This window comes from Homarus americanus, unplaced genomic scaffold (genome assembly GCF_018991925.1).
Source record: "Homarus americanus isolate GMGI-L3 unplaced genomic scaffold, GMGI_Hamer_2.0 scaffold6317, whole genome shotgun sequence".
Lineage (NCBI taxonomy): Eukaryota > Metazoa > Arthropoda > Malacostraca > Decapoda > Nephropidae > Homarus > Homarus americanus.
The window spans coordinates 18,618,588-18,632,694 of NW_024730668.1; the positions used below are offsets into that span (position 1 = coordinate 18,618,588).

The 14,107-nt window shown below is 40.4% G+C and overlaps 2 protein-coding genes across 4 annotated transcripts in view; one reads left to right on the forward strand and one right to left on the reverse strand.

Moving 5' to 3' along the window:
• The first annotated feature begins 266 nt into the window (after positions 1-266).
• Positions 267-10,090, forward strand: LOC121867111. Its single transcript, XM_042366867.1, has 8 exons — positions 267-381; positions 3,773-3,897; positions 4,499-4,622; positions 5,099-6,679; positions 7,054-7,105; positions 7,724-7,952; positions 8,212-8,328; positions 8,571-10,090. The coding sequence occupies exons 1-8, from the start codon at positions 267-269 to the stop codon at positions 8,916-8,918; spliced, it is 2,691 nt and encodes an 896-aa protein (XP_042222801.1). The 3' UTR covers positions 8,919-10,090.
• Positions 10,091-12,021: 1,931 nt separating this feature from the next.
• The window catches only part of LOC121867262 (macrophage mannose receptor 1-like), an 82,103-nt gene continuing 80,017 nt past the window's right edge, over positions 12,022-14,107 (reverse strand). For all 3 annotated transcript variants that reach the window (XM_042367127.1, XM_042367125.1, XM_042367128.1), the window contains 2 exons: positions 13,306-13,470; positions 12,022-13,107 (listed from right to left, as the gene is read on the reverse strand). In XM_042367127.1, coding sequence (XP_042223061.1) covers positions 13,022-13,107; positions 13,306-13,470 — 251 coding nt within the window. In that variant the 3' untranslated portion in view covers positions 12,022-13,021. The remainder of the gene's footprint in view (positions 13,108-13,305; positions 13,471-14,107) is intronic.

Here is a 14,107-nt window from a genome sequence, read left to right on the forward strand (position 1 = left end):
AATTATTATTCTGAAGAATCTAAATATGTAAACAAAGCAGACGACAGTAACTAAAATAGGCTTAATTGACATCACACTAGTCATCAGGAGTTATATTTCCTTATTGGATAGATCTTGCATAGAACCGAAAGGTTAACACACAAAGATAAACAAATATGTTACATACCAGTTTGAAACAAAATAATGAAGTGGAAGAGTCGTGGGTGCTCAGGATTGGCTGTAGGTATGTGAGGAGCGGCTCTGGTGTGACCTGAGTCAAGTGTGCCATGTCTGAGGAGCGGCTCTGGCGTGACCTGAGTCAGTGTGCCATGTCTGAGGAGCGGCTCTGGTGTGACCTGAGTCAGTGTGCCATGTCTGAGGAGCGGCTCTGGCGTGACCTGAGTCAGTGTGCCATGTCGTGCGTGGTAACTGATAATGACGGGAAAATCTGTCTTATTTGTAGGGTAATCGTGTGTCTGGCTGTGGTCTCTGATCACTGAATAGTGTAATTTAGACAATAGTTAGGTTGTTCTGAACAAGCAACCCTGGTGTTCAACAATTTTAACTTACTGTAGTCAATGTTGTATTTAATATGTGTGTGTGTAAGTTTGTTTAAGAGCAATTCTATAAAGTGGTCGATGGACTGACCATTAAGAAATGGAAAGAATCAATGCATACTGAGAATTAGTCCTTGATGGCAGATGTTTACTCTCTGATAGAGACCAATATTGACACATGTGTGTCTGATACATGCATAGTCTAAAAGGTTATATTGTGATACATATTATTTGGTCTAATATTGACGACTAACCCGCAGCCGCGTTATTTGTCTTGATGTTTATATTTGTTAGGGTGCCAACCTGGGGGATAGTTAAAGGCCACGTCCATAGTCTGTTTATTAGCGAAGGTGACAAGGGCGGGACAGACATGTCCGTACAGCTTGGCGTCTGACAGCCGGAAGTTTGGAACTAACTGTCTAACTCAGTGGTTCTCAACCTTGTTTGCCCCATGCACCCCTTTCACCATATGTCAGAATGTCATTCCCCCCTCCTTTCCAAGATTGTCTGCCTCAAAAAGTGCATTCCAAATAATATGCATATAATACTGAAAATCCTTTATTTTTTCCATATTAGTACATATACATTTACAATTTTACATGGATTATTTTATAGTGGAGTTTTACAAAATAAATGCCAATTGAAAATGTTGATGGATTTATAAAACTTGAATAAAAGTAAAATAGTTTTTTTTTATTTATAATGAATTACTTAACAGACCAAACTGAAGCATAATGCAATAAACAAAAAGTTCAATAGAATACCAGGATATTGTAAATTTGTAATTAATTTTATTCAGATGAAGATTACAGTCAATGAGAAACCTGTGATTGTTTTTTCTTCGCCAATTCTGGGATACGCGGAGGAGTGCTTGAAAGGGCACAACGCAGGTCATTTTCTACCTCTAATCTACTACGTTGCTTCGTTTTAATTTGCAACAGAGTTGAAAAGCCTGACTCACAAAGATATGTCGACACAAACGGAAGCAATGCACGGATAGCTCTTTCTGCCACTTTTGGGTAGGAATCGCACATCAAGGGCCAAAATTCTGTGATTGATTTCTCATCGAACATATCTCTTGCTCCCGAATCAGTTTCCCCCCCCCTGAAAACCTGAATTCCCCCCCTGGGGGGAATTCCCCCCTGGTTGAGAACCCCTGGTCTAACTCGTGCCGTTGGCGGATCCATACACTGTTGCCAAACCGGCACATACCCCAACAATATTCTTACTAAATTTTAATCAGTGAGTTCTGATATGATATATATATATATATATATATATATATATATATATATATATATATATATATATATATATATATATATATATATATATATATATATATATATATATATATATATATATATATATATATATATATATATATATATATATATATATATATATATATATATATATATATATATATATATATATTATGGGGGAATCGCTTAATTTTGTAGATACTGTAATTAGGCGACTAGGCATGCACTACTTTGTCTGGTGCACACTGCTTTGCAGACATGGATCTGAGGGGGGGGGTGTGTCCTTGGGGTTTACCCCCTCCCCCCTCTTCCCCTCTTTCATCAGAAAATTACAATACATTTTACTACTGCAGTATTCTAGTCAGACATTTTTGTATTGTAAAAAGTAATAACTATTGACCTCAAAATAGCTCCTAATATCAAGCGCACATGGCTTCAAAATGGCCTCAAAACACCCATGAAATTGGTCAGATTTCAAAAATATTTCTGGAGGGCTTATAGCGTCCTCCCCCCAAACTCCCCGGCTGCATGGGCTCACTGTGCTTGCCATGTTTCCCCACCCACAACATCTTGGATTCTCCCCTCCTCTGTCTTTTTCAGCGGCGATGCAGCAATACACAGCCAGTGAGTTTTGATTAACGTCAGAGTATGAGCCACAGGAACCGGGCGGCTGCTCTCACGTCCACAGATATGCCGGGGGGTGGTCCAGGGGTGGAGCCTCACGGCTAGGAAGTTAGATAAGGTTAGGTAGGTTTCTTTGGTTAGGTTGTTGCGGTCTTCTAACAATGCATCTGTCACTTTATTTTCTTATCAACTAAAGTTAGGTTAGGTTTAATTTAGAAATAACCACTGTTTAACTCATTTGCCAAAATTACAACAGTGTCCACTATTAAACACAGTGAAATTGCTTTTACTTATTTTTACTTTTATTCTCTTCTCCACTGATCAGCTCGTTAGCCGCTTGGGCGATCGGTCACCTCTCTGTTACGCACTGTTGGCAAGTACTGGGCATGCATAGGCTCCTGAATGTACCTGAACCCGCTCCAGTGCTTGTCAAGTCTGGTCTTGAAAGAGCTCACACTCGGCAGCATCACAACACTCTCTGGCAGATTGTTCCAAGAGTTCACAACTCTCATTCAGAAAAAGTTACCCCTCACAGTTTTCTGGACTTGAGCCTTCTTCAACATTGAGCTGTGACCCCTTGTGGGGCGAACGTCCGCCAGCTCCAATTAGGTCCCCCCTTGCCCGTCTGTAGTATAAGCTATGCAATTTCAGGCGCTCTAATCTCTCAGGGCAGCTGAGGTGCCGAAGTGCAGGCACCAGTCTGGTTGCCCTCCTTTGGACATTTTCAATCAACTGACAGTCCTTAGCATATCTCGGGGACCAGAAGGGGTGACAGTACTCCAGATAGGGAAGCACTTCACTCTTGAAGATCGTTACGAGGGACGGACCGTCTAGATATCTGAACGACCTTCTTATAAGACCTAATAATTTATTTGCCTGATTTACCTTCTTCTCGCAATGGCCCGAGAACTTCAGCTCATTGTCAACATACACACCCAGGACCTTTTCACATTCAGTCTCAACTAATGCAGTTTCTTCATTCCGTTGGGACATATGATACGCCACCTTACCGTTGGTACGTCCCAGGTACATCCTCTTACACGTCGTGACATTGAATCTCAGCAGTCATTTCTTCGAGCATTCTTGAAGCTCACAGAGATCCTTCTGCAGCTCTTCACAGTCCGCTTGGTTCTCAATTTCCTTGGCGTCATCTGTAAACATTTGTATGGAGGAATGTAACTGCAGCGTTTTTAAATTAATTTCCCATAAAAAATCGGCGGCGGGTCAGTCGTTAATAATTACCTTTGCGTTGTGATACATTATACAGTATACAAGCACTCAAACTAGCAATTAACCCCCTTAAAACTGAGAATATTGATAACAATACCTTGATAGTTATATGTACAGGTTCCGTAGGAGGGACAGACAAAAGCAGGGATGGTGTAAACGTGTTTGGGATGCAGCTGGATATGTGGTCTCCGCCGCGGAGTGATGTGGTCGCCAAATACAACCTCTCTCTCAAGTTCCCACAGGTGAGATGTCAAAACAAGCACTTGTATTAATAGCCCGAACCTTCTCCTTAAAGTTGATGAAGGTTGAGAATGGGAAAATATTTGTAGAGTTATAAGGGATATGATTAAAGCCCGTAGTCTGTTATAGTGAAACCCTTATTTAACGGACTATATAGAGATAAAAGTTTGTTATATCGAGGGTCCATTAGATGTGAAAGCTCGATCTAACGGACTGTACAGCGTTGAAACAGTACTACTATAGCATGCGGTCTACAAGATATTTGGATTAGTTAAGTTAGGTTAGGTTATGTTAGGTTAGGTCAGGTTAGGTTATGTTACGTTAAATCAGGTTAGGTTAGGTTAGACTGAAGATGTCTTTGTAGACCACACGCTATAGTAACACCGATGAAACTTTATTATATTGAAAGTCTGTTAGAAGTGAAACCTTTATCTAACGAATATAGAGATGAAAGTCCGTTACGTAGATGTGAAATCCTCCATCGAACAAATTATATGGAGAGAAAAATCCGTTTATATGGAGATTTTACTGTATACTGCATAACAATCACAGGTTAATAATGAGGTGCTCAGAGACATACAGTACACATGTGTGTATTTGCAGGGGGAGATATCGAATCTAGAGACAGTGAGTGTTTGCTACTGGGTCCAGCCTACTACTCTCGCCTCCTACGAGACTCACCTGTCACTGGCAGTATCGGACCAAGAGAATGATGTCCTTCACCTGTGTATGTCCACCTGCCTCACCTACTACTGTACTCTAAGATTAACTCACTTTACCGTAGACTGGCTGCACACAGTTTTGTTATCCTTTTTGTAAATGTTCAAGAATATGCAGAGATAAAGAATCTTGATTATTGGAATACAGAAACTAAAAGAGAGAGAGAGAGAGAGAGAGAGAGAGAGAGAGAGAGAGAGAGAGAGAGAGAGTATTTATTGTGAAGAGGCTGCCGACACCCACCAAAAAGTAGTGGATGCAGTGTAGCTGGTATAGTGTAGTCACAACATAGGCTATGAACTGCTCCTCAAAAACAAACCTGGGCAGTGCTGGGTTCCCCAGCTAGTACTGTACTGTACATAATTAAAATTAAAAGTTTGTCAATGAAATATCAAAATGGCCAATAAAAAGGATGATTCCAGATGATATAAATTTCCACTCAAATATAGTTGTTTCACCCATGACACACCGTTACTGTTGCTTCAGATCGTCGAGGCGAGCATCTTGGTTTCTACTACAACGGTGTGAGACAGTTTGGCTTTCCTAACCTGACCAGCAGTATTGGTCTGCACGTGTGGAGTCACTACTGTCATGTGTTCCAGCGAGGGGAGTATCGAGCTTACGTGGGCGGTGAGGAGAGGGCACGGGGACCCATCTTTACCACCAAGGCATCTCTGTCCATGCAAGGCATCATCACCCTGGGCCAGGAACAGGACCAGCTGGCCGGAGGCTACGACTCCAGCCAAACCTTCCGGGGCTATATAGCACAGCTCAACATCTACAACAGAAGTATTACTGACGAAGAAGTTGATCAACAGGCCACATGTCAGGGAGCAACCCTTGGTGACATTTTCTCCTCCGACAGGGAAGAAATGGAGAAGTTTGGGGTCTCTATGGAGACTATAAATGTTACTGAATTTTGTAAGAAAATGGTAGAATATATAATATTCCCAGAGATGCGATACTTGCCACAGTCCAAACTTACATGTGAGAGAGTAGGTTATGAAGTATACAGTCCCACCACGCCAGCTGAGAACACTATGTTACATAACTCATCTGTACAATTTACCGAAGAGTGCAAGTCTAATTACCACCTGTGGGTCGGAGTTACTGATGAGGAAGAGGAAGACGTATGGCGTAAATTTGTTGATAATGACGTAGTTACAGAAACAGTCTTCGAAACCAATGAACCAAATGGCGGCACTGGGGAAAACTGTATACTTATGTTTCTCCCCAACGGCCGTTGGGTGGATACTTCCTGCGACATCGAGTGGCCGGCTTGTGTCCCCTGTCAGATTGATCAGACGGCACCTTTGAGGTTGAGAGGCCTCTGTTATATGAATGAGGCTGAAACATTCTTTGAAGTTCTTGGCTACAAAGGAGGTAAACCATTCCTGCACGGATATTACGGATACATGGTGTACAGAAACGAGAGAGAAGAGTGGCAGATGTACGACACAACTCAGAGTGAGACGGTCGCTCTAGTAACTCTTCCCTCTAGGGACTCTTACCCTATCGGTCGTCATGTCTGGACATTGAAAAAATCTATATGTAATAACCTCATTAATTCAACAATTCATATGAGTTTCTCTGTTTGCAACAACTTTGAATTCAGCTGCTCAAATGGTGACTGCATCCTGAAGGAACAGCGCTGCAACGGCAAGAATGACTGCACCGACTTTTCCGACGAGGACAACTGTGAAATGTTAGTTCTACCTCAAGGCTACCGGGCCAACCAACCTCCTGTCAACAGCTCGGAAGATGAACCTATCTATCTCACGTCTATTGTCAGAATCCTTCGTCTGGTGGATATCAGCGATGTTCGACGATCTATAAACGTAGAAATGGAATTGGAACTGTGGTGGCAGGACCTCAGACTCACCTACCTCAACCTCGGCGACACTCTGGAACTGAACAAGTTGACCAGTGAAGACACAACTAGCATCTGGAAACCCAAGATTACATTCCCTAATGTTTATGATGGTAACATCAACACTATAGAAGAGGAGATAAGCCTCAGGAAGTTAGCCGATCCTCAGACACCAGATTTCAATGATGTTAAAATGGGTATATACTATGTCAAGTACTGCGTTATTGTTATGTTATATACTACAGGGTGTCCCATTATTATCTTTTACTCTCAATAGTTTTCCTTCTTGAATGAACTGAACAGAATGAAACAAAATGTACAGACATGAATTTAGTTTTATAATTAATTTTCTCATATATTTCATGAACTGAGAAAGTCAATCATGCAGAGAATCCGTGTGACTCATTACCCTGCCAACGTGTTAATGAGGAAAGAACTTATGGGACATTTTTTATAGAGATGAAAATTGACAATATTGTTAATTAAATTAAATATATTGTCTTTATGTCACATATGATTTTAGTATTTATATCAGACAATAAACCTAAGGCTGCATTTATATTTTCTCCAGATGTGGCATACACAGGAGAGTCAACTCTACTGGTGCAAAAACTCCATTATAGGTAAAGTATAGTCAGTGTTATTTAGTCCTGAATGGGTATAAAATTTGGGAGGGTGAAGACAATGAAGACAGAGTTAGGTTGGTTATTCTTTTTTAATAAGCACAGGTGTGAGTGAAGCTGAAATATATTAAGTAACACATAAATTATAGTAACATACGTATGATAATCCTTAAAAAACGAAAGAAAAAATTTCATTGTTATTACCTTCATATTAATTAGCAACTATAACCGGTCAGTGATAAGCTGCCTCCACTGATATGTTTAGTGTTGAAGGACGATTACCACACCACCAAGGTCAAAGTTTTCCCTTAATTATTTTTAAGAACTTTACACATCTACCTGAAGTCTTAATTTTGTTTATACAGTACTACAGTATATTAAATGCAACAAAGGTACAACAAAAACTAGCATCTTTAAGTTCTCTTACCATCATCGTTGGAGGAGTTAAGGGAAAGTTTCAGCTGAAGGTCGGGAATTTTTTATATTACTAACCAGAGGAGACATATGTAATGCCTCTCGTTTTGTTTGTGTATGTGTTTAGAATTTAAGAATTATCCTTGCAATAAAGTGCATTAGTCTCCATCCTGAAAGCATTAATCATAATTACTTACCTTTCAGTGGGACATTTGCTTGTTCGTTTGATGTATTCTACTACCCGTTCGACACCCAGCGGTGCTTCATCCTGCTTCAGTTGGCTTCTGTACGTAAGGAACACACCAGCTTCACCAGCGACAAGACCACAGTCGATTACTTGGAGGAGAAGCTACTCCCTGGCTATGAGGTGACACACTGCACCGTCGCCGTCACTGACAGAGGCAACAACGAGACACGACACAGTATGCTGCAGGTAAGACCATATACTGTAGGTGTGTTTCACCCGCGCTGCTAGCTTTATTAAATTACAGGTACTGTGTAAGTCCTTCCGACGATCTATTGACTTGAAAACTGAGGCTCTAGTGTAAACTTACTTTCTACAGCCAATGTATAACCCAAGTAGTAGTAGTAGTATTTGTTTATTATTATTAATAATAATAGTAGAACTATTTGTTTATTATTATTATTATTATTTGCTTAGTGTGTGACGACTGACCTCCGTGTACTAACAGGTGAGACTAGAGTTGACCAGACGCTGGACAGTTATTGTGCTGGCAGTCTACTTGCCTACCTCCATGTTATTGTGTATCGGCTGCTCTACCCTCTTCATCAAGCTGGAGCTCCTCGACGTAGGTGTCTCACGTTTGGTTTTGGTCGGCGTGGTTTGAACCTAACCTACCTAATCTAATCTACCCTAACCTAACTGTGGCCCAAACATCCATGCACCATCTCACTACCCAACCCTGAAAGATGGTATCCTTTTGCCTTGTCTTATTAGAGCCATATTCCAATTTATCCAGTGATGATGATATTCTCCATTATGAATGTATGTAAAGTCTTAGATATTTATTCACCATAAACACTCCATCAGGTACGTTTGGCAGTGAGTCTGACGACACTATTGGTCCTGTACACACTCTTCAGCAACACTTCTAACTCCCTCCCCATCACTGCCTACGTCAAGATGATCGACGTGTGGTTCTTCTACTGCATCTTCCTCCTGTTCTTCATTACGCTGACACACGTCCTTACCGAACACATGGATAATAGAGAGCGAGAGCGTCCTATTGTGGTTCATCCCCTCAGGAGGCAGAAGGTGGAACCGAAAGTGCGAGAGGCAGAGAGAGTGTTGGTGACTGTAAGGTGGGTGGTGGTGCCTGTGTTGGTGCTGCTCTTCAACCTTATCTACTGGGCACTCCTCCTAGGGTCTGCTTTTTAGTTTGCTTACGTCACTTTTCCCATGTAGTGAGACCTCTATTTAATGGACTATATGAAAAAGAAGCTCTTTTAAATGGAGGGTCTGTTAGATGTGAAACCCCCATCTAACAGATTATATGCAGAGTTAAGTCCATAATATGGAGGTTTCACTAGTATCTAATTATAGATGTACTGTATCTATGTTTATCTATCTATATAGCTACCCTTCTGTCTATGTATTGGACTGCCAGGATCCAGCCGACTGGCTCTGCAACAGTCTTCCGGTTTGTCTCGCTAGCCAATACAACCTACTGACTACTAATGCCCCCATGGTACCAAACCATACCAAAAGGACCCAACTTTATGCAATAGAATCTATATCAACAAGTTTAACCTCTTACAATACCTTCAATAGGTTTCCTTCATGTGCACTTCACTATGTTTTGCAATGAGTGACAATGGCATTGTTATTAAATTACCTGTTCATAAAATTTGTATGAGAGATATTTACCTTATAAACTCTTATAAGAGCATTTACAGTCACACTTTACTATTATTGGCAGATAGTCCACAAGAAAACGTGAATAAACTTATCTAACATTGCTACCATTAACTTCAAAACTAATAACGGTTGAATTTGCAGCTGTGAGCTGAGTGTGTGTGAGGTGTCACTGTAAACTCGTTATTATCTGAGTAAGATGACCATCGTGAACTGTAAAGGCTACTCGATGAACTAATAAAACACCCGTGTGGGGCCCTGCCGTTACATGAAAGTGCGAGGAGCGGCACAAAATTTTGGCGGGAAACTCATTTCCAGATTTATGCCTGTACTTTCAAGAAGTATGTATATATGTATATTGTAATGATTATATGAAATTGTACACCTCATGTAGGCACCCACATAAGCAGTTTGTGTAAGAGTGTAGATATAGGCGTGTAAAAGTTGGGTGTTGGGTCTTTGTATGAGATATCGTATACCCGTTTTACTGGCCGTCAACAGCTAATGACATTATGGCCATTGGAACCGTATGCAATTATGGAATGTATTCATACATCAGAGAGAACAGGGATGGTGGAAAATAAATTTCAACTGAAAGTAAAAGAATTTTATGATTAAGGGAACACACAAAAATTGATGGACAAATCATCTTGGATAGATTCAGATTTGCCCCCGAGGGGGCTAGTTTATTGGGCACCCCCTTACATCCTGTGCAAGGTGAAGCGCAGAAGCGTTTACAGCGCCCAACAGGGAAGTATGAAAAGTTCATACTTGCCTTTATGACTCGTACATTAAGGGCGTAAAAGCCTGAAGGGTCATAGGTTTTGTCAAGTTACATAAAGTGAGAGAATGATGAGTGTGTGGGGGGAAAGTTCCCGGTACATTTTATCTGTTTATGGCAAAGAGTGGCAGGTCCCTAATAATGTCAAATGCCAGGCCTGTGACTAGGAGGAGGGATATCTGGTCTGGGAGGGAAGAGGTGTTGGTAACGGCTGGGGACCTATAGGAGGAGGTCATAGGGCAAGTGAGGATGTAGTGAGAGAGGGTGTGAGAGTCGGGTTGGCCACAAAGTTTACAAACAGTGCGGTGAGGCTCAGGGTTGCCAATGTACTCCCATAGGTACCTGTACCCTAGGCGCAGTCTCATGTATATAAGCTGTTGAGATCGAGTCAGGGATTGATATTCTTTGTAGTGGCGGTTGTCGTCACCGGTTACAGCGTCATAGTGGCATAGTGTGACGCTACCCCGTTGTTTCAGGTGTGTCCAATTTTCGTTGAATGCCTCTCGTTGTGTGGCGTGTATGCGAGATTTGAGATGATTCAGGGAGAGGGCGAGAGTGGCTTCAGTATCTTCTTCTTGTGTAGCTTCTTTGGCAAGCCGATCAACAGTGTCACAGGCAGTTATTCCTATATGTGACGGGATCCAAAGAAACTTGACACGGATGTCATCAGTTTGTTCTAGCCCGGCAACGGCGGCTAGGGTGTGTTGGGCGGTAGGGGAGGAGGGGGAGGGTAATTTGAGCCTCGCTAGCGCAGAAGTGCTGTCACTGATTATAAGGAGGTTCCGGCGTTCATCTTGGATAGTCCAAGTGCAATGTAATACTTATTGAACTTTATAAAAGAAAAACTTTTGTAGGCATACTATTACTGATTAGAGATCACGTGTAAGCCTAAACAAAGGACCCTCCTGGAAATAAACAGCTGATAGCTTTGTCGGCTATCCTTGGTCAAGTTGCCTTATTGTTTACCATTGTTGTTTACCTGCACTGTCTCGGCACATAGGAAATTGTATACTTCCTTGGTCTACGTGCACCGTGTACTCACCTGCATTGTCTATATTAATGCTAAACTGAATACCTGTATACTTTATATACATGCCGATCCAATTGTAAAAATGTATGAAAATTTTACTTAATAAATATAAATTATTGTTATTATTATTATTATCATTATTATTCTCTGAGAAGCTAAGACAAACGGCCACGTGTTAGTTGCAAATACCGGTATCCTAAAACATTTTTTGACAGCCTATGAACAATATTTAGGGTTTATTTTGAACAATTCATTTTGACAAAGTGTCTTATTGATGTTCATTGTTTGTGGTAAATGTTTTAGTTCCCTCAATAATAACTGTACAGGGGATGGGGCTTTCTTTCTTATTTTTAATAACGGAAATATTGAGTCACCAAATAGCTTGTCTGGTTACATGTTTATGGAAAGTAGTATACGTGGAGCAGCAAATAGTGAGGAGTAAGGAGTGAGGATGGAGTTGCTACAAGACCTCAACTTACTGCTAATTTGAAGGTCATTAATTTGGCTGATGACATTATTACTCATAATTTCTTTAAAGTTAATCAGGCATCAAGAAATTCAGATTACTATGACTCCATAATGCAATATTTACAAAGGACTTCAATAAAACAAGGTGACACAAACTAAACTCACAAGCTTCTTCACAAGTTTTAATCTACAGTCTCCCACGTGATTTTCTCAACCATCCCATCACCATCATCACTATCAACTTGTCACCATTAACATCACTATCAACTTGTCACCATTAACATCACTATCAACTTGTCACCATCATCTCATAATTGGATCAAGCTTATTCGTGATCTTAAAAAAACTTTTTTCAGTAAAATAACCTTTATTTAATGTTCTGCATAAACTTTCACAAGAAAGTAAACTGGAGAAAAACACTGCACGAACACGTCAATTAAATACACAATTTGGCAAAATAGGGAGGCGAATTTTAATGGTTAAGTTCACAACCCTATTTCCTCCATTACCCCTAGTTTGTTCTTTGATGATACATGGTTTACATTCAAGAACATGATCACTACCAAAAGGTGACCCAGCTGTAATTTTTTAGTAATTTCTGCTGAGAAATACATGAAACTCCCACTAAATCTGTCACTGGTTCACTGTTTTAAGTATTGAACTATTTTTTTTAAACAATATATTTGCTTCAACTGTTGAAATGTTCGTGCCGCCTTTTTTATCATGCACACATGATAAAAAAAAGTATGTCTACATTTGTGTGAAACAATCTTACACCACAGACGATGGATATTACAAAATACCATATGCAGTATCACTTGTTAGCAATATTTCCTGTTTTATCCGTAGTAAGTATTGATATTTTATGCACATTGAGAAGAAAATAGATTAATCTTGCCAATATTGTGTAGCATGGCTCATGTTGGTGGTTACAGTGTGTAGCGTGGCTCATGTTGGTGGTTACAGTGTGTAGCGTGGCTCATGTTGGTGGTTACATTATGTAGCGTGGCTCATGTTGGTGGTTACAGTGTGGCATACGTGTACAGTGAAACCTCTATTTAACGGACTATGTAGAGAGGAAAGTCTGTTATATCGAGGGTCCATTAGATGTGAAACCTCCATCTAATGAATTATACTGTTTAGAGATGAAAGTCCGTTATATCAAAAGTCTGTTAGAAGTGAAACCCTCATCTCACGGCTTATACGGAAAGAGAAGTCCGTTATATGGAGGTTATACTGTATTGATCATTTAGGGAATCATCGGACCCAATGTGCAGAGATACTTTCTTGATCGTGTTTACACAGGTCATTTTCCAAACATTACGGTTGTGTTGTACTGTGTGGCATTTAAGCATCTGTATCACCACAGTCAGCTTCGAAGTCAAGGCTTGTATCCTGTGCTCTCTTCACCTCTACCTTGCTATTGTCATCTTCTGTGGGACCAAAGTTACTTCATCAATACAAGCAAAGCCAGTGTAAATAACATAAAAATGAGTACTGAAATCAATTAAAAAAACGATACCGCAGACCTAACTGATCAAACTCAGGCTAAGAAAATACAAGTAAGAGTAATACAGTAGTATAATCAAAGTAAAAATACTATTAAAAGTCAATATATTGTATACACTTACTTGCGGAATAGAGAGCATTGTCAAAGCTATAAGTGCCACCATTTCTCATAGGCTCGGGTTTCTTCTGAACATGACTATAACCAACGTATCCAATAACAGAGGTCACCAACAGTGTGGCTATGATGATGCCAATGATGCCTCCAGCACTCAGAGAGCTAGACTTCCCTGTGGAGAGATAATAAGTTAAAAGAAGTAGACACTAAATATTTTAAACTTTCCATCATAGTGGATTAGAAAATGAGGTACAGTTAACTTAGTAAAGTCCATTCGCCTCTTCCCATGAAACCCGAGATTCAGGGTTCGTGGTTCAAAGGTAGGGATAAATGGATTTTGGTAGTCGACTGTACTTGCTCTAAAAAGTATCTTTACGATTCTGTGTGCCACCATATAATACAACGGACGAGGGATTTTGACAACGTTCCACAATGGTACCTTTTGGAGACAAGTGTACAGTACTGGAGATGTATTTTCAGTGAGGTAGTAAAAAAAGTTGTGATGTTTACTTTGTCTTGTCGACATAAAAAGAGAAATGGTTCATTGAAAAAAATATATATATATACTGTACAGGGGTATCTCGTTATATGAGCATTCTTTATACGAGATTATTCTTGTGTGACCGACATCCACAGAGAAATGGTGGGCACCGCGAGCAAGACGTGTGTTACGAGCCCACGGCCTTGCCGGCGGTACGTAGGATGCTAAATCCACCGAACATTGCCCGTTAAAGTACCTGTAAAAGAGAGAGAGTGAAGCAACATTGCAGCGAAGAGAATGGGAAGAAAGTTTGTCAACTAAAGGAGGA